Source organism: Watersipora subatra, chromosome 1 (genome assembly GCF_963576615.1).
Source record: "Watersipora subatra chromosome 1, tzWatSuba1.1, whole genome shotgun sequence".
NCBI lineage: Eukaryota > Metazoa > Bryozoa > Gymnolaemata > Cheilostomatida > Watersiporidae > Watersipora > Watersipora subatra.
In genome coordinates, this window is record NC_088708.1 from 18,727,621 (window position 1) to 18,749,614 (window position 21,994).

Sequence of the window (21,994 nt, forward strand, 5' to 3'; positions counted from 1 at the left end):
AGATAAAAATAAACCAACCAAAATAGCTTGAATCATATGTAAAGAATGCTAGGAGTGATAATCAAGTGGCTGCTGATGTGAAACCGCTGCCTCAAATATTTAAAATTCAAAGGTTTCCAAACGACCTTAATCCAGTGACCTACCAAACGCTTCCTTCATTTGACTGTTGAAAGTTGAATCAACATCAAGCATCTCAACATTGAAACGCAGTATCATAAAGGACTCGTAGTTATATTTGAACTACAGCATATTGCAATCGATTGCAGGAGATTGAGAAAGAAATATTATTCAATAGTTTATTTTGTGGCACAATTTTTCCACTAAATAAGTCACACAAGTGTTCACAAGGGTGCGATGATGATAACCAGCGAGTGAGACGCTTCAATCAGTGTAGAAGAGATGAACAACCACTCAGTGTCAAGCCTTTGCTTGTTTCAGTCCATGAAATATGGTTGTCCACCCTTGCTTCTTCTCTCTGTCAGGATCTCGACACCGTTTTCTGTGCACAACAGTGTCTGCTCAAACTGAGCGGATCTCTTTCCATCGATTGTCACTGAAGTCCAGTCATCAGGCCAGGTGGCATCTCTGAATGAGCCTAAACACATAAAGAAATAATTAGAAATTGAAAAAAAATTTTTCTTTCAAAATATAGCAACAAGAGAGTTTTCTGACATCAACCGACCACGCGTGTCAGAAGTAGCAGATAGTAGCAGGTGTGTCAGAAGTAGCAGATAATATAAATTGAAAAAGCAAGTAGTGCCAACTTATGAAAATTATAGCTCCTAGACATTGCCCAAAATATGCAAGCCACAAAACGTAAATATCAATATAGTAGAGAAAAGCGCACAAGAAAAGACGGCCTTCCCATGATGCATTAGTAAGAAATTACTGGTTGATGCAAGTAGTTGGTGGACTAAACAGACAACAAAGCTTTGCCTGGTAGAGTACACAGAGACTAGGCTTTTCTAAGGTGCATTTAAATTTGTAAGTTTTGACATAGCAATAGCTCATGTGTTAATAGTCAACCATCATGTACGATCATATCTACAAACAAAGTTGTTGACATATGATGTAGTTTAAAACGAGATTTCAAATTTTACATACAAGATCTGAGACTAAAATGCAAAAATAATAAGCATAGCATATACATTAAATTACCTTATACATAATTATATAATATAAATTAAAGTAATTTAAAATAAATCGGTATATGTTCAGTGACTGTCCTCAATTTTCCCATACTTCTCGTACTATCAACAATAAATTAAAAATGTTGATAATTAAATGGAATGAATTACTACTAGAAACCAATCGTCCCACTATACCAGTGGCTAAATGAGATACAAAAGATGACCTTTCAACTCAAACCCTGCAATCTTGGTGAGACAAAATTCTATGGTTTATCAATTAATTCGTATCAAGCTTAAATCTTGAATAGATACTGCTGCAGCAATACGACAGCTGTAATATATATTAGCTCTTCTACAATGGCTCTCTAGAAATGTCAACTATGTCTTTAGTAACTGTAGTAATCCTGAGTCTTGGTAGTGAACTATGGCTGTCCATAGAAGTTAATTACCATAGAATGTCAACTGCGATAAGTTAAGGAAAAAGGTGAGAACACGTGCTAGCAAACATACATGGACTATTACAGTGGCCCGACTTTAGAAGAAAAAATTTCGTGAGAGTCAAACAATATATTTTAGGAAAAAACTAGACAGAGTGACCATAGAGTACTCCTTGGGTATAATGTCAACAATATATAACAGTAAAGAGCGCAGCTAAACTGAGACTAAAGAATAGGCAGACGAGAAATCGGCACGCGCAGCCTGCAGCCGGAGTAGATGGTGTGTATCGAGTATCAACACTCAATTAGATATTATATCCAGCTAATTGCCTGCCACCCAATGCCGCTAAAGTTTGGCAGGTAGTTATATAACACTAAAATAATTAATTGCTCCGAGCGAAAATGTGAAACAATTTAAATTTGAGCAAAGGCTGCCTCTGACAGCTTGAATTAAAGGGATGCTGGAGGATTGGAGTAGAATTAAGAATGCCAATAATCGACAGCAAGGATTATGTGAGACTCAGACGTACAGACTGCAACGTGTTTGCTGACTGCATAGTTTTCAAAGGTTTCGCGAGTCAATTATATCGAATGATGCGTGGCTGAACAGGATAATCAAAATGTTTCATGAATATAAATTTTGTTAGATTTTGTTTCAATAGTTACTTGTTGATAAACAACTTAATCAGGCATCATTTTACACAAAGAACCAGACAGAAATCCTGACTATAATTAGTAAGGAGCTATCAGCCGATTTCAATGTAAAAAGTTTACTAGAAACACACCAGAAAGTCAAAAAATTTTGGCAGGCGCTTAGATATACTGGGACTCACAGTAATGGCTACATACGTTCTGCATTATGACCTCACGGTTTGCAAACTTGGAATATGATAAATTAAAATGTTGAAGATGAAAGGAGAAATACAGATCTTTACTATCAGTACACTAAACATGCAAGTGCAACTTGCAATTGTTTATACATGCAATGAATATATGTTTGTAGAATGGGTTCCATTACTCAAATAATACTGTTACTTCCTAGTAACACAGAAGATACAATGGGGTTGGCCTTCATAGCCTCTACACTGACTATCATTCCTTGCAACCAGCATATAGAACTACCTGATAGGTGCTTTTAGATATATCGCAATGAATATTCATGTCTTCTACAGAAATTCATTATTATTAGAATAATAAAAATATCTTAGAATATTCTTCCTGTTCCTAAATAACAAACTGCAATGTAATACGAATATAAGCACAACTTATCGAATGTTAATACCACTACCAATCATGAGGTAAAACCAAAACGAATAACTGTAGCTGTGCAGTTTATCAACAGTATGCTGACATCTTGAACTTCAGCAAAGATATCCACTTGTTCTGACTAAAATTAATCTATTTCTGCCCTGAAAAAACATACACATGTACCAGATACACACTTTATTGCACACAAACTGTACCACACACACTTTATCGCGCGCGCGCAAGCACACACGCACACACTATATCCATGCAGCACCAATTCAAAAGCCAGCTTCTTTCACCCACAGCAGCGGAGTAATGACGACTCTCCTGTAGAGCTTTATGATTCCAACCCAACCAATTCGAGCTGCTTATGAAAAATAGATGATTGATTTGAATGATAATAGAAAGGAGTCATAATTGTTAAAACAGCATTTTAATACATTAACAACAAGAAACAATATTTTTAAGCAAAATAGTAATAACAAGAAATAATATTTCTAAGCAAAATACAAGGATAGTGTGAAAGGTGTAATGATCTCAACTACCTCTGCCCTGATCAGCAGTAACAGGTGGGCAGCAAGTGTCATCACTTGTGAAATTAACACACAGCTGAATAATGTTGTTAGTCACTTTATTATTGCCATAATAATTAATTGTGTCATAAACTGCATTCTATAAACCTGCCACAGGATGACAGCAATGCTTGCTTATCTGATACAAGCTTCCATTCAAAGACTCCTCTCGTGTGCTTGCTTAGAATATCAAGGCAAATACATAATGTATAGTCAATGGCAGTCGCGTGATCAGCACTCAGGGCTCAGCGACTGAACTGGGAACAAGGCACCACCTTACTGGTGACTCACCTAAACCATCCTCATATGGGATGATTTCACCTGTCCACCTGGCACTAGATTCACTTTAGCTCAAGTATGCCTCAATACTTTTAATCTTCTTTTCTCACAACTATCCAGCGGGCTTTGCCATGAGTTCAATTTGTAAATGTAAAATTTACTCTAATTTATAAAATTTACTTCACTATAAACAATAAAATTCAATTTTTGATAAATAACGCAACCATTAAAAAGAATTATTTTTTTAAAGTAAGCAAACGCGTACATGTTCGGTCTATGACTTATTACAATTCTCATGATTATTTTTCTAGAGTTTATGAGGAATTTAACAATACGAACACGCATGCAAACATCTACATGTATTACGATATTGGCAGCAGTTATTTTTATATACAGGTATATAAAACAGCATTAGTATAAACATTGAAGAGATTCAACATAGTTATGCTTTTGGTACAAGCATATCTATAGTTATATGACATTTATTCCTTAACATTGGAACGTATTGTCAACATGACCTATGCTATATATACATCGGACAGATTTAGCAAAAAATGAATCGGCCAACTATTTAACCATTTTCGATTATTGGCCAATGAAAAACTGGCCAAACAACAGTTCAAAATTCAGTTTGCTTATGCTCAATTTTCAAACGATAATTCTGTCACAATAACCAATCAGGTGACACTCCAAGACCAAACGAAGACAAAAACACACTTCGCATGAATGTTCTATAATTTTATAATGACAATACGCAGTTAAACAGATTCAGTCTTAAATCTAATATTTTACTGTATATAAATTCCACTTTATCATTGCATGTGCGTCTGTTTGTATGTTTGTCTGTTTGTCTGTCAGTCAGCCTGCCTAAATGCTATACATTTTTTTTGCCTGATTTTATCACGCATATGCTTCATGCTTTCCACCAAGTCACTGAAAATATGTTTGTTTCAAAACTCTGTCTGGTTCCTGAAAATCAGCCACTTAAACACCAACCTGCAGAGCATCTGATTATAAATGATAGAAAATCCAGACATCGCGGGACCTGCTGCTAATTAATGATAAAGATTTGTCATCTAAACAGCTTAGACCAGGTTTTCTAAAGGCATCAGATATGCTGAGTAGCCCAGTTGTCATCGCGTGTATGCCGACGACAAAAATAATTGGCTCCAAATTACTTCAAGTTGTCTACTCTCAATAGCTGGTTTATAATAGATATACCTCATTAGAACCTAGTCTAGACATCTATGTCAAGGTCTGAATGTACTAAATAATAAAAATGATGAGTGACCAGGAACTGTGAAGGAGTGCTATACAAATATCGAATGCTCTCTAAATGCACCATAACGCTCCAAGTCTCACATACGAGTCTCATCTTTACAAGGAAGGTGCTCTACAAGGAGTGCTCATCTTTACTGGAAGGTCTCAAGATGCAATCTTTATTTTGGCATAAACAGCAACATTTTGTTTCCACAAGTTGTTACTGCATAAATATTGTTGTCTGCACTTCCACTATTTGCTATCTAGTGTTTCCATGAAACTTATATATCTAAATGCTTATGATAACAGAGTTTTTGGTTCCATCGATATTTACTTCTTTTGTCTGCGCAGTATCTAAATCGCGCGCACGCACCCACACACACACACACACACGCTATATCCATGCAGTGACCATGCCAGCTTCTTTCACCCACAGCAGCGGAGTAACGACGCCTCTCCTGTAGAGCTTTATGATTCCAACCCAACCAATTCGAGCTGCTTATGAAATTATTGATTTGAATGATAATAGAAAGGAGTCATAATTGTTAAAACAGCATTATAATACATTAACAACAAGAAATAGTATTTCTAAGCAACATACAAGGATGGTGTGAAAGGTGTAATTAGACTAACAGATCTCAACCACCTCTGCGCTGATCAGCAGTAACAGGTGGGCAAGGAGATAGTTTTTTAGAACTTGACGATAGCAATAGTGAGGTTTTATAATGTGATAATTGATGATATTAGGTACCACCCACTGCACAGAAAACATCAAGAAAATTCACATCAGATAGCTGTGGGATAAAAAAAAAACTGTGCAAACTCATGCCTGAGACCTAGCCCTAAAAACTTGAATTTAAAAAATTCCTTGAATTGGATTGAACTGGAAACCAGCACTGGATTTATATTTAAGAGTAGGTTAAATCTAGAACCTGGATTATGAATCACAGATAGGTAACTCACGAAGAAGAGATGGAAGTAAAAAACTTACCTGCAGAAATCATAGGCTCAATCGTAAATGTATGCCCAGGCTTCATAATGCCAACAGCCTTGTTCTCTAGAAAAGGCAACATTTTAGTGGTAAGTGGCACACAACAAATGATAAAAAATTGTTTCTAAAGAAAAGTAAAGGAATTTACTAGGGACTGATGACCATATACAGAAAGGAAGAAACCATTGCACTAATTTTTGCTGATAGCGATGGGACAGCTGGAAACTACCGCAGTTTTCATAGTAGCACCATTAACATAAAAAGCACAGCGAGGCGCAAGGGCATGCTCATACATAGCACAAATTACTACAAATGCTAGCAATAGAACTATATGCTTCTTTGGCTCACAAATTTCATAGAATGAATGCCAAAACAATGGTAATGTCTAATTAATGCAGGGGTAATGGCTTAGCCAGAACCTACAATGAGGGAAATTAATCTATTTTAAGGAAGGAGAAAGTTTGAAAGAGTCAAAACAGACATTAAGACACTTACTGACTTACATTAAGACATTAAGGCACTTACTGGCGTAGTGAGGCACTGTCGGAGAAGTATGAAACAAGCTGTAAAATAGAAAAAGAAACACCACATACAGCCTGAGCTACAGCAAACTAAAAGCATCGAATATTTTTATTAGTAATGTATTGTACAGATATACGCTACTTCAAACATCTAAATAGACATAATTATCACCATAAAAATTGAAAATGATGAACAGAAAATCAATAGAATGATGGAGCACGATGCATAAAAAACTTCAGTCCATTTGATGGTACAGAACACTCACTTGTTTGTATACTATTTGATGGTACAGAACACTCACTTGTTTGTATACTATTTGAGGTTGTGTACAATATGATTAAGGGATTTCTAAATCAACTAATAGATGAGCCACGCATAAAATTTCCAAACTGTGATAGTGCAAAATATAGCTCACCATAAAGTAGACAACTTATATATACATTGTAATCCTCTTAGAAATAAATACAGGTATGCAAATACAGCATGTAGGTAATGGTTCGTGAATACAGGTGTGTAAATACAGATATGTAGCTACTGGCGCACGAATGTAAATTTGAAAAGGAAAGTGTGTAAATACAGGTAAGGTACATCTATATTTACAAATCTCAAAGTGTGTTTATGTGTGTGCGTAGTTCAGTATGTCCAGTTTTAGCTATTAAAATCTTGGAATTACAATTTCGCATCCTGCTGGATTTGAACTCACGAAGATTGCAACTACTAGTTTGAAAATAAAATTGTCTAACCACGAGTCTACGAAGTCTTTTGTATTTCGAAGCTCGTACTATATACTGGATACACCCTTTTCCCAATTTCACATTAATTGAAACTCTATGAACCCTATAAAATACGATGCTTTTCCGTGAACTTCTATTTCCGGTTTTTCGTAAGGCTCAATTGCTAAATTGCGGTCAAGGTTAATACTTTTCACGCAGACAATTGTATTATCTCGAGTAGGAATAGCCTGTACATTCTCTCTCCATTAGGTCAGACAAAGGCAGTGTGATGTCTCATTTTTACATTTGTACCAATAGCGAGATGTACTAGTATCATCGTATTCAAAGTATTGATGGATAGCTTCTGCTGGAACAGTAACCTTTTTTATACACACATGGTAACCTTTTTTATATGCATCAATTGTTATTATTAATTCAACATATTAAGGATTGTTATTTCGTTTCGCAGTTTGTATTAATTGTATCATTATTAAATCATCTTTTAATGTTATCATAGCAAAACAGAGTTCATTTAGCTACTACTTGCTAATTATTTCACATTTATATTTAAACACTTTTATAGTTTTTTTATTTTGTTTCTTAATTTATTTGACCTGCGCAAAACATTTTCCTCCTGATTGAAGTTTGACGGTTACAGTCGTTTGACAAAGTTTGAACACCTTTACAGTTGTTTTATTTTTTGTCTTAATTTATTTAAACTGCACAAAACACTTTTCTCATGGTATGAAGTTTGAGAATTAGAATGGCAACTGTTATTATGTTAAATAAAAATAAATTTTCTGTGCAAAGAGTTTTATTACTAGTATACAAATATATGCAGATACAGGAGAGTTGATGCCAGTGTAAATATACACACACACACATATATATATATTCATATATACATGTAGATATATGTGTAGATATATATATATATCTGACAAGGGAGATAAATCCCATTGCCAATGAGTGTTGACTTCTTACCATAAAACAACTAAATTGCCTCACAGAATTTAAGAAAGCCAATGTACTGACACTACATATATATAATTATATATATTGTAAAACCTCTAATTAAATGCCACCTCTATTTGACTGCCACTGCGAGAAAAGGTTTGAAAAATAGAGCGCCACCTTCTATTTCAACAGCACCTCCATTTGACCGCCGCTTTGACTATCTTTGATCTTTATGAACCCATAATATCAAGTGAAAGTTAGAAAAGTGTTCACAAAATCGTATTATTAATGAATCGTTCAGATTAATAACAATCAATTCTCTCGTTGTCTAACCCCAAAGCTTTTCACTTTTTCCGTTAAAACTTTGAAAGCAACACCATAGAAATAATTAATAACAGTTTCAGGCTAATAGTAGTTCCTTGTTTAACGCCGTTTTAATACTTCGAAGAGCATGCATATAAAAATGGTTCGCAAGTTTTGGGGCGAAGATTACGCTTAGCGAGCATTCATTTAGCATTTGTGCTAAATGCAGTGCGTAAAAGTTTTGCTCAGCCAAAAAATTGTTTAGACGCTAATATCGACTCGTTCAGCAGTGCAGAAGAAGAGTTGAGGCCAGAAGATATTGTGGAAGGCATTGGACAACTAAAAGATGTTCATTCCCTCAAAAGCAACAATCAGAATGAATGCAGGTATCCGAGCAAACGATGAAAATATTTTTGTTTTAAAAACGTTAAGGTTTGTTTCTGCATGTAATATAAGTCTGGTTCGTTTATGTCACTTGTTCATGAATATATATATATACATACATAATATATATATACATACATGTATATATATATACATACATAATATATATACATAATTGTATCATTTGATAGATTATTATTGTGCAGACTTACATGTATATATAGACTTATAAATATGCAGATTTATAGCATGTTATTTAATAGCATCCTTGCAGCTATCTTAACACGGCTTACAATGGATCGATGCTCATAACTCCACTTCCATTGCACATAAAAAGCTAGTTTTGGCTGGAAACCGTAGCAAACGTATCAGTGAGTGCAATGAGCCTTTATCCAACAATGTTAAATATAGATATAAAATAAAAATATGTTTTCAAATTTAGAATGAAATAAAAACTGAAAATGCCAACAAATTGCAAAGAAGGACACAGGCTATAATATCATCGCACGTCAATTGCAAGCAATAGATATCAACTGGCAGAGATATTTCTCGGTTTCTCAATGCACATTTTATTAACAGATCTTTGAAAAATTGGAGGTAAGTTAGCAGATTTATTGCATCCAAAAGGTTTAATATTGCTCCACCGAAAAAAGAGAGCAAAATGTAGGCGGCATTCGCTTTGCCCATAACAGAGGTAAATCTATCTTCAAAAAATTTTGATGAACCATTTGAAAAACAGATCGCCAGCCTCTATTTCAACGCCTTCTCCAATTGACTGCCACTATTATAGAGAAAAGATTGAAAAATAGAGCACCAAGGCATTCAATTAGAGATTTTACTGTATATATAATGTATACATAGCCATATAGATACAAATTTGTAGACATGTTATACAAATACATTTGCATAGGGAGAAAGAAATGTAGACGCTTTTGTGTAGAAGATACAGCCATGCTGATATGTAAACATAACAATTTAGATACATAATGAGAATTCAGGTACATACAGGTACAGGAGTGTAGATGTAGGCATTTAGATGTAGTGTGTATATATGTAGGAATATACATACAGGTATATACATGTACGTATATATGCATACAGGTGCATATATATACAGTTATATTGAAGCAGGCACATAGATACAGGTATATAGATACAAGCATATACAGTCAAACATGGATAACTCGAACTTCACGGGACCGAGTGAAAGTGTTCGAATTATCAGAGCGTTCAAGTTATTAGAGCACTGTCACAAGTCCATGTATTTACTTATTTATTAGTAGATACGTGTACATATACAAACTATAATATAAATCAAAAGCACAAATGGCTTGTTTCAAATTAAATGCTTCTAATGTAAAGTTTAAAACGTTTTTATCAAAAAGTATAGAGATTTTTCTATCACTTGAGATTGGTTTGTTGTTTGAGGTGATGTTATTGCCAGGACGTTTTTTAGATTGACATTGGCAAAACTTGATCGTTGTTGAAATGCTCAAAAGAAAAGACATCTATTTGTTTTGAGCGTTTTACCCACGATCAATTTTGCCGATGTTTCTTGAAGTTTATGCAAAGATTACCTCACTTTACCTTGCTTCTGAAGGCGATCGCTAGGCAGATGTTTGGTATAAATCAAATTTCATCAAACCTTTAGAAAAGCCGTTGACAAAAATATTTTGCCGATGGTAGTAATGACGACGCCTATGATTTACGAAAAGTTGAGGATTACCTCTATGGCTTGGAATAAAGTGATTTTCTAAAGCGATAACAACCGTTTCGGTAGCCGTTGGGCAGAAAACAGTCCGAGTTAACAGTGTTGAGTTCGAGTTATCTATAGCAATTTATCATTACGTGGGAACGGACCAAAGAACCCGTTCGAATTAACCATGTGTTCGAGCTATCCGAGGGCGAATTATCCATGTTTGACTGTATATGCAGGTATATAGATACAGGTGTGTAGATACAAGCATATAGATACAGGTGGGTAGATACAAGCATATAGATACAGGTGGGTAGATACAAGCATATAGATACAGGTGGGTAGATATAAGCATATAGATACAGGTGGGTAGATACAAGCATATATATACAGGTGGGTAGATACAAGCATATAGATACAGGTGGGTATATACAAGCATATATATGCAGGTATATAGATACAATCATATATATACAGGTGGGTAGATACAAGCATATAGATATAGGTGGGTAGATACAAGCATATAGATACAGGTGGGTAAATACTAGCATATAGATACAGGTGTGTAGATACAAGCATATAGATACAGGTAGGTAGATACAAGCATATAGATACAAGTGGGTAGATACAAGCATATAGATACAGGTGTGTAGATACAAGCATATAGATACAGGTAGGTAGATACAAGCATATAGATACAGGTGGGTAGATACCAGTATACTGCAGAAAGCGCCACATAAGAAGATTAACACAATAGAAAAAGGTCAGCAGGCAATTAAAGACTCATACGTATATAAGAGCTAGCGAAATTGGGCTCTGCTGCTAGGCTATAGGATAATTAACACACTAAATGACAAATGCTAATTATTTATCTCAAGAAGATACAGTGTTATAGTCTAGGCTTTGTTTATGCTGCTGGAGTGTGCACTGACTAGCTGGAAAAGTAGAAAGGTCAGCTTAGCTGACAACTTAAAATTCTTACAACAAAGACATTAGCCTGACTGGACAAAGCTTGTTTAGATATTTAGATGTGGTTACATGTGATCGTACAAACTTCATACAATCATAACTTTCACTTATTTTGACGAACATGTTGAAACCAATACAGAATCGCCTCCCTCGGTCTGCACTCCAATTACACACATTTAATCCGGACAATCTGATAATTCAAAACGTCTAGAGCAAAAAATTGTCTTTCAACTTTTTGCTCTGAACCTTATATAGACTAGTGCGCTGTCAGTGCCCTGCGTTGTGAGAGATCATGTGTAATAATTATGTACACAATTATTCCGTGATGCTGCAAGGTGGTCCAGTTGATAGTGTGCTTGACTGCAAAGCCAGATATCCGATTTCAATTCCCATGCAATGCATTTTTTCCCTACCTTCTAAAGGCTGGTTCACACTACATCGCCGTCGATTTTACAATACTTCGATGATAACCATGTTTACACTATCACAAACCTATCCGCGTTTGCATCAGTGAGGTAGTGTTTTCAATTTTCATTTAAAATTTTCGCAAAGAAACCTTTTTGTTTTCGCGTGACTGAAATCAAATACTCGTCCCGCAGCAACGGTCATAAACGGAAATAAATCACGCTATCAGCGACCACGGATTACCATTGCCGAAACGGTTCACATTTGAAAGGCGTTTCTCGATGCTTAGGGAAAGATGGAGAAAGTTTGATAGCGGCAAATATTTCTGACGTATCCACATTGCTTCGTTGATGCCATCAGTTTACGGTTCACATAAACGATGATGAACGCCGAAATAAAAGCGCTGACATACGACGATATAGTGTGAACCAACCTAAGTGTGGCATCGGATAGACACAATTTTTATTATAGCAAAGATTATAATATGGCACGGAGTGAAGATCTGGAGTTGGCAGCACCATTGCATAACCTGCAGATCAAGGGAGGCAATTCTGAATTAGTTTCAACAAATCTATATGGAAAAGTTATGACAGTATAAAGTTTGTACAATTCCTGTGTGCAACCATATTTAAGCATTATGAAAGCTTTTCATTTCTAGAGCAACTAATATGTAAGTGTGATAAAAATAAAAATTGACATAACATTAAACTTTGCTGGCTTTCGAATTAGTGTAGCAGTGGTATAATATAGCTCATCATGACAGACAGTGAAACATATAAATTAATTATGAACGCGCTTCCATGAAATTAGGTGAAACAACGCTGTAACTCTAACTACCGTAAAACGTCTATTTGACCGTCACTATAAAAGGGTTGAAAAATAAAATGCCACTCTTTAATTGAACGCCACTTCTATTTGACAACCACTTCGACATTCTTTGATCTTTACGAACATATAATAGCAAGTGATCAGTAGAAAAATGTCCACAGAATTGTGCTAATAAGGATTAGGTTACATCATTTAACATTAATTCTTTCGTGGTTGCTGTTCATATCGAAGACCGTTTTTTAACTCCAAAGCTTTATGGTTTTATCTTCAGAACATTGAAAGCAACTCTACAGAAATAAGTAATAACTGTATCAGGCTAGTAAAAGTTCCTTGTTTAACGCGGTCTTGATGCTTAGACGTATATGAAAAATGGGTGGGTAACTATGGAATCTGTACTACTATTTTAGACTAAAACTTGTGGCTAGCAAGCATGCTTAGTGTGCAAGCCATGACATTCCGCTAAAACTTTCCTATTGCGTAAAAGTTTTGCTCTGAATAAAAATTTTTTGGATGCTAATATCGCCTAGTTTAACAAGGTAGAAAAAAGTTGTGGTCAGAAAATCTTTAACACTTGTGAAAAGTATTGAACAACCAAAAAAGATGAAATGGGTCCAAATGAAAGCGACAATCAGAACACAACTACCTGAGAAAATGATACAAATATTTTTGTTTCAAAAATGTTAGTTTGTGTTTCTACATGTATTATTCATACAGTTTGCTGATGTCACTTGTTCTTGAATGTATATTTGTAGCACTTGATAGTTTATTATTATTATATAACTTATAAATTTGCAGATTTATAGCATATTATTTGATAGCATCATTGATGTTATCTAAACTCAGCTTTCGATAGGTCGACACTCATAAAACTTCTTCTATTGCACATAAAAAGCCAGTTTTGGGCTGCAAACTAGCAAACATATCAATGAGTACAATGAGCTTTTATGCAACCTCGTTAAATCTATACATGTAAATCTCAGTATTTGTCTGTATTATGTTTGTCTGTCTGTGCCTGCAGCTCTGGATATGAACTCGGAACCTCCCGGTCTGCAGGCAGGTGTTCTACCCGATACACTTGACTGTCCTTACGTTTATATTAAATCTTATCTATCCATATTTAAAATCTATCCAAACGGCGATGTTTTCCGGCATTGCATCGGTTCGGCATATCGGAGTTGTATTACCACCTTTACTTCTATCCATGATTGCAAGTTACAAGCCAAGTATACATGTATTTTATATTATTAATTAACTTAACCTTCTGCGTTTGTTTTTCTCTTTCTTAATTTGTCACTTTCAAATGTTCCATTTCAATTTACACATTTTTAATTTCCGGTTCTACTAGCCACTATTCCTAAGGTCAATCGGTAAAAACTAAAAACTTTTTATATGGACAACCGTATGTTGCGTTATCTTGAATAGAAATTGTCTCGACATTCTCTCTGCATTCGGTCAGACAAGGTATCCTCATGCACTTTGCTGCTTCAGGGATATCCTCAGATGCTTCCGATATCTCATTTTTACGTTTGTACCAGTACAGCTGTATTCAAAATTTTGATGGATAACGTCTGCTGCAACAGTGACCTTTCTTACTGTCTGTACTCTTCTATGTACTCATCGTTACTATTAATTCAACATAATCATGATCTTTATTTTGTTTTTTATAAGTTCGTATTAATTGTATAAGTAGCAAGTCATTTTTCATTGTAATAGAACAGACTTTATCTAGCCATTACTTCCTAATTATTTCACATTTAAACACCTTAACAGTTGTTTTATTATTTCTCTTATCTTATTTCAACAAAACCTTTATTTCATGATATGAAATTTAAAAGTTAAAGTTGTTTGAAAAAGTTTTGAAACTTAACCGTTGTTTTGTTTTTAAAAAATTTATTTGAACTGCACAAAACACTTTTCTCAAGATATGAAGTTTGAAAGTTGGAATAGTAACTGTTGCTATATGCTAAATAAAAATAAATGTTCTGTGCAAAGCCATTTTTATTACCCTGGCAACGCCGGGTATTCGTCTAGTTAGATCTAACATTAAAACAAATGTATTATATAAAGTTTCCAAATTTTTATATGAATTTTTTACAAATATATTTATAAAGTAATAATTCGTAATAAAAAGTTCTATTGTTACATCAGTTTAAAAACACACAAATAAAAGTGTAGAACCTGAGCAACACACGGGTTCAATAGTAACATAAGAGGCATAAGCGGCGTGACTTGCCTTAAATTACACTAGACATAGTTTAAACTAACTTACTTTTGGATCATTTTCACTTTGTTTTGATTTTTTACCGGCTTTTTCTACTTGTACTCCCAAAACTGATGTTTTAAGTTGTTTCAAAACAAATTTTGAAACAAATATTTGCTCAGCTTTACATTGTATGCTAACATACCGTACTTTTCGGACTATTAGCCGCTACTTTTTTCTGACGATTTGAGCCATGCGGCTTATATAAGGGTGCGGCTATTTTGTGGCTTTTTCTTTCACCGCTAGGGCGCATTAACCAGAATCTCCAGTTAGTGCGCCTCTAGCGGTGAAAAAATAAAACGAAACAATGCCTAACGGTATTGTTCCGTTAGGCACTAGGTTAAAAAGTGTCGGTTAATACGAAACAGTGACTAACGGCACTGTTTCGTTTTAAACAGCAAAGTTGCTGCCGCGTTAAAAAGCACCGTCCTGAGTTCTGCGGCCTATACAAAGGTGCGACCTATGCATTGTTTTATTATCATTCTTTGAAAAATAAAGCAGATGCGGCTTATATAGGGGTGCGGTTTATAGTCCGAAAAGTACGGTACTCATATGCGCAGGCAAATCGCAAGTTTATGTCTGACAGTACACTTCCTTAGAGATACTTGGAGACGTGCTCATTTGATCACTGCTACTGTAGTATATATACACTTACACAGTGCGACCGAAGCACATATCATATACATACTTACTCATTGATACCATGACCACAGTAAGTCCGCACAACTGAAAATGAGTTGGCTGAGGCATGTTTTGTAATTACATTTCCAACTTCTCTGTATTTTTCTCCAGGCTTCACTAAAATACAACCGATTATATACAGTGAAACACGGCCAGATCAAACTTCAGTAGATTGTCCAAGAGGCTTACTATAACAATAGTTCACTATAAACAAGTTTACATACATGTATGTTGTTTGGGCAATACAAGTTTCTTTACATTACATTTACATACAATGTAAGATAAAAATTCACATTGAGAGACATAATACATGATTAATTCAGAGTATAACGTAAGCATACATACAGCAAGCTAGAATTATGTAGTCTAAACATGACTGACACTAAATACTGCAGCTAGTTACTAAAACAAATCAGCTATCACCAGCTGTGACAACACCAATAAACTCTCTTGTGATTTGTTACAAATGAATTAGTTTATCACCATTTCAATACTGACAGAATATTTTGATGCCACTATGATTAATGTATGAGTTTGATTGCTTAGTGACATTTTTTGCAAATCCATGATAGGCTTAATCAAGAAAATAATAATACTTTACTGTAAAACGGTCCAAGTTGAAACTTCCTTAAACAAAAAATATCAACATTTAATTAGCATATAAGCAATTTAAACCACAAACATCAAAATAAATGAGTGCTTAGCTAAACTATTCGATGATATGAAAGGAGAGTCAGAGGCGTACCTTCAATTGCAAAAACATTTTAGTCAGGTCAAAACTTCCCCAGCTAAGTGAACGCGCATTTAAAGTTTTTAGAACTGGAGTTATCTTCTTTTACAACTTTCCAGCAGTCACACTGCAACAGCTTAGTTTGGTATTATACATTCAGTTTCTGTGCTAACTGATAACAGAACTATAATTTGTGCTTTTTCACCGACAGAATGCTATTTAACATGTTATCCTCTCTCTACAGTGCATACCAACAAACTGTTAGACTTGGTAATGAGAGCTTTCAAATGGCCCCAAATACCCACAAAGGGGTCAATAGCAACCAATAACAAAGTATTTGTTATTTGCAAAATCCAAGTATTTTAAGAGTTATGCAAAACAAAATAAAATAAATGCCAACTTCTGCAGTGGCACACAAATAAAGGTTTGCTATAATAAGACCATCAGTTCATTCATATCTAACAGCATTTAAGGCCAACAATAAAATGTTTAGAAATATTATAAAATCAGGCTTGACAGCAGAATATGACTTCAATGTAATCATATACAAAGAACCGATACAAAACTGATACAACTATATCTAACGACAACAAGAGAGTATATCTAAACAGGAAGTCAGCATAAAAGTTGACACTCGGTCAATTGTAAGCCTTTATCCTTCATTTTTTAACAAATGACTTGAGAAATACAGCACACATTCAACATTACTAATAACACAGAGGACGGGTGTTCAAATTACTAATAACACAAAGTTGCTAAAAGTAATGATAAGTAAAATGGAAGAGTGAATATAAATTTTAATTTTTAATCTTTCAATTGAGAACAAGTGAGCGGTAACTTACACTAAAAACCTGGCAGAGAAAGAAAACATTGTTGTTTTTCATGTATGAATGCAAATATCACATGTAACCATTAGCTAGTGATTCTCGTAGTTTTTAGATAGACCGTATTGTCATATCTTGTTGGAATAGTTAGCCTCATTTAAATTGCCATGCTGAAATCTCTAAGGCTGATTATTCAACCATTAAAATTCTTGACACTGTGACTATGACGAAAGAGCTAACCCATCTTTACTCCGTCTTATGTGTGGTGCCCTCAGACATACCAGTCATAAAAAATGGGTAACATAAAGTAAAATCAACTATATAAAATAGATCTATTCAAACAGACAGACTAACAAAACTACGTACCTATATCGACAGACTTATAGAGGCACGCACCTACAATGTATATCGATAGACTTATAGAGGCACGTACCTATATCAACAGACTTATAGAGGCACGCACCTACAATGTATATCGATATACTTATAGAGGCACGTACCTATATCGATAGACATATAGAGGCATGTACCTATATCGATCGACTTATAGAGGCATGTACCTATATCGATAGACTTATAGAGGCATGTACCTATATCGATAGACTTATAGAGGCATGTACCTATATCGATAGACTTATAGAGGCCCGTACCTATATCGATAGACTTATAGAGGCATGTACCTATATCGATAGACTTATAGAGGCATGTACCTATATCGATAGACTTATAGAGGCATGTACCTATATCGATAGACATATAGAGGCATGTACCTATATCAATAGACTTATAGAGGCCTGTACCTATATCGATAGACTTATAGAGGCCCGTACCTATATCGATAGACTTATAGAGGCATGTACCTATATCGATAGACTTATAGAGGCATGTACCTATATCGATAGACTTATAGAGGCCCGTACCTATATCGATAGACATATAGAGGCATGTACCTATATCAATAGACTTATAGAAGCACGTACCTATATCGATAGACTTATAGAGGCACTCATGAGCAACTTGAACAAGTTTCTTGCTCTGCTCATCCACATTACCAACAAACAAGGTCTCATTTAGATCTCCATGAAAGCCTCTATGGTAGGCAGTTACATCAACTGTGTGGAGAAAAGATATGGCAAGTTAGCACTGCATATTACAGAGAAAGTAGCAAGCAACTTTTAATATATCTGAACACTATAAATGCAATTTGACAAACCAATACACAATAAATCGCACCAATAAAAACACAAGATGTTCAACCTAAAATAAAAATGAGAAGTTCAATAAATTTGCTAACACATGTCTAATTTTTTCTTAAAAGACCTATGATAAACTTATGCATGCAGTGCTCTAAATTGATTGTTAAAAAACTGAGAAGCTTGCACACTTACTATTAACCAAGTCCCCATCTTCCAACTTCCTGTTATCCGGTATGCCGTGACAAATGCATTCATTCACTGACCTGTCAACCACGGATATAATTGAGAACGTAATGTTCAACCATGCTACATTTTAGCAGTAATACAACATTAATTTTTTGGAAACAAGAAGCATCTGCTAAACAAATTTAATTGGCGCAATGTTATATACAGCACTGTAAATAAATTTAAGTCAAAGAACGTTTATTGTTCCAAGGTCATTGTCTAATGGCACTCGAAGGGCTCATTTTAAACCACCTAATTCTATAAGATGACAGGCTAAAAACCAATTAAGAGATATTGGTTGAAGTAAGCAATGGATTCACAAACTAATGCTTTCTTTCTTCACTGAAATGCTGCTAAAGCAATCGTCTTACCAATCATATCTGTCAAGAAGCCACACAGTACTTAACACCAAATGTTAGCTACACTTGTACATACGTGCAGCATGACTTGGGGAATTTGTGATAATTCAGTGGAGAGGGATAACTCTCCCTTTCCACAGTAGCTTCATGCACTATCCTATCCAACTCGTCTGTAGTAACACCAACAGCGACAGCAGCTGCCCCTTCGTCAAGTATCTCCCTTGATATCTACAAGAAACTACCAAAGGTCTAAAATTCTGACAGGATTAGCAGAATTAGAACATTATTTACTTGTTACAAGCATTATTATTATTATTTACCTGCTACAAGCATTATTATTATTATTTACTTGTTACAAGCATTATTATTATTATTTACCTGTTACAAGCATTGTTGTTTTTTTCTTATTTTTGAAGATATATGGCCTTAACTCTCTTTGCAACCCATTTAATTTTTATACTGGGACACAATTAAATATCCCAGGAAACCTAATATTTGGCAATGGGGTATATAAGTCATCACAACCTTTGAACCTGTCTATAAAAATACATTATGATAACAAATTAATCAATATTGACATTTTTATGGTTGTTTGAAATAGAATGACTGTCACTAGTACTATTAATCATGAGAGAATCATTAGAAGTCAAAAAATCTACGAATTGTGAAACCTTAGTAGTTGTAATGCGTCTTTGTGTCGCAGCATGAAAATACTCACCCGGCCGACAACTCGCATAGCTTCAATCTCTTCATCGTTTAAAACTTTCATACAGCGGGCCATCTTTGCCTCCCGCTCACCAGCCGGAAATCCTTGAAGAGATCAACAACCAGGATAAAAAAATGAAGAGAGAGACAGAGAGAGAAGCTTTACACTGTAAAAACTTTCCATAAGCATCTCGGCTAATCAAACTACTACATATATTGCCATTTGGGTGTGTATGTTAAAAATTAATGCATCATAATGAGTGGCAGATATATAAATTACTATACGCTCAACTAAGAGTTGGTTTTACCCAAAAGTGTACAGAGTAAAAATACTTGACATATTTACGGAACATGAAGCCGTACCCTCTGGGTGGTCTGCATAGTCGGGTCGAGCGATGTGAGCAGGAACTAACCTCTTCTTAGACTGCAGTATGAAAAAAAACAGATACAAGAAAAACTTACAAATACTTTTGACACAATATCACCAATCAAAGTCATATAGCATTTATTAATACTAAGTACAATAATAGGTGGCTCATCTCTAAAGTTTAGCAAGTGACAGGAAACATGTATATGCATTCAAACTTCAAAGTAACTTACCAAAGGATACACAGGCCTTAAAGGGCCTGTAAATTTATAATTAGGCCAAGGGTTGGTCTGCTCCAAGACTCTATTGACAGTCTCCAAAGCGGACTCTGAAAACATTGTGACGTACAGACTAACTTTTCAAAAACAAGAACAACAAAAAGTCTATTACTGAGGATCAATATATCGCAACACGATTTGCAATGATAGATAACATACATCACAAAATAAAAACTAATGTTTATAAAACCTATCTCCATATAACAAGCAATAGTAAACCTGCCAAAGTGCAACATAACTGTAAGCTTTAACCAATATAGTACAATATTATTTGCGATTGCTAAGCGATGAATTGCACTCTCTCATGTGAATACTCACTGGTCTTTTGATGAACTTTTTTGTGTTCCACCCAACTGCCTTTAAAGCAATCCTTACAACAAAAAGAACAAAGAAAAAAAATTAAGAGTCTTACTAGAACCAAAATTTTAAAGGTCTCATACTATAAGCTAATATTTGTCATGACATATAGCCTATACGTCACTATCGATGTTATGAGACAAAAATGATATGTACAAAGTTACAAGCATGTACAAGAATACAGGTTAGTAAAAAACCTCAAAAGGTAAAGATTCATGGTCATTGTCTAAAGTTTAGACTCTAAAGTATCACTCAAAATGCTTTCATATTCATATATTCGTTGTTGTATACACCTAGCTGTATATACCTCAGCTGTATATTGGAGAATATTTTGTTTATCATTATAACTACTTTGACTATGACTGTTACAAACTAGGATACATGACTAGCAAGTCACTTTGTTGATGACAAAGGAAAACTATACAAAAAATGCTGAATTATAAGCAAATTGTGAGTTCTGTGATTACGATGTTTTCATTCAAAACTGCACATGACAAAAATAACTTGTGTTGGGCTTCGTTCAGAACGCAATACAAACTGAGAATGGCAACATACATGCATTTTGTTCAAAACGAGCTCGTAGGTGGATAAAAGATGAACAGATTACAATGGTTAAAAGTGATGTACAATAAGCGAAGGCACTTATGCTACATATCTTAATATATTATATGATAAGCGTGCAATATAACTTTAACTACTTCTTCTTTAGTTTGTCTCGTAACGTAACCCTTTCATGAAACCTCTTAATCAATAGTTCAGAACTAATATAAACGAGCTTTAAATAGTACAAGGATTAAAATATGAGCCAAATTGTAACATTAACTCCTAAATTAAATCAAATAGCACATAATTAGTTTCAGAGTAAACCTACAATGAGTAAAGGAATAAACTACAAAGCCATTTTCATATCACCTAGTCTCTGACCTGATTGCAAAAGAAATTATCCAAACCCAATTTTAGGCAGGTCGGGCATTGAAGCTTTGCTTCTTTTTCACAACCAGGCGTTTGGCAAGTTTTCATTTTGTTTTCAATAAGTTGCAATTTAACAGTACGGCTAGGTGACTTCAATGATTAATTAAGAGCAACGTTCCTCATGGTTTACATCCAGCGCACAGTGCAGCGTTGCGTATTCGGGTCTTTTACAACTAAGTATTGCCTTTGTCATATCCCGTATTTCTGCTTATTTTCGTCGGATTTAGTGGAATGTTTAAACGGAAACTCGTTCAATTGGTAACCAGGTAACACGAAAACAAGTCAATAGCCGATCCATTAGATGGCAAAGAGCCCTTCTCGGTAGGAGATCTCAAAGTGCATATAA

General features: G+C 34.8%; 1 protein-coding gene across 1 annotated transcript; it reads right to left on the minus strand.

The window, feature by feature from the left end:
* Positions 1–212: 212 nt before the first annotated feature.
* LOC137385648 (methionine aminopeptidase 1-like) lies at positions 213–21,792 on the minus strand. Its single transcript, XM_068072155.1, has 12 exons — positions 21,601–21,792; positions 20,638–20,689; positions 20,275–20,369; positions 20,038–20,098; positions 19,688–19,779; positions 19,046–19,197; positions 18,578–18,648; positions 18,170–18,301; positions 15,647–15,752; positions 6,443–6,480; positions 5,918–5,983; positions 213–595 (listed from the first exon to the last, which is right to left on the minus strand). Exons 1-12 carry the CDS (start codon positions 21,694–21,696, stop codon positions 435–437), a joined length of 1,122 nt encoding a protein of 373 aa, XP_067928256.1. The 5' UTR covers positions 21,697–21,792; the 3' UTR covers positions 213–434.
* Positions 21,793–21,994: the final 202 nt, after the last annotated feature.

What these genes read in the sequence shown, in the direction of transcription:
- LOC137385648 (XM_068072155.1), bottom strand. Translation starts at nt 21,696, where the DNA reads ATGAAAACTTGCCAAACGCCTGGTTGTGAAAAAGAAGCAAAGCTTCAA. An exon ending in CTATGCGAGTTGTCGGCCGG is followed by an intron (nt 19,198 to 19,687) that starts GTGAGTATTTTC and finishes AGTTTCTTGTAG; the next exon opens with ATATCAAGGGAGATACTTGA. An exon ending in CTATAAGTCTATCGATATAG is followed by an intron (nt 15,753 to 18,169) that starts GTACGTGCTTCT and finishes GTTGTATTTTAG; the next exon opens with TGAAGCCTGGAGAAAAATAC.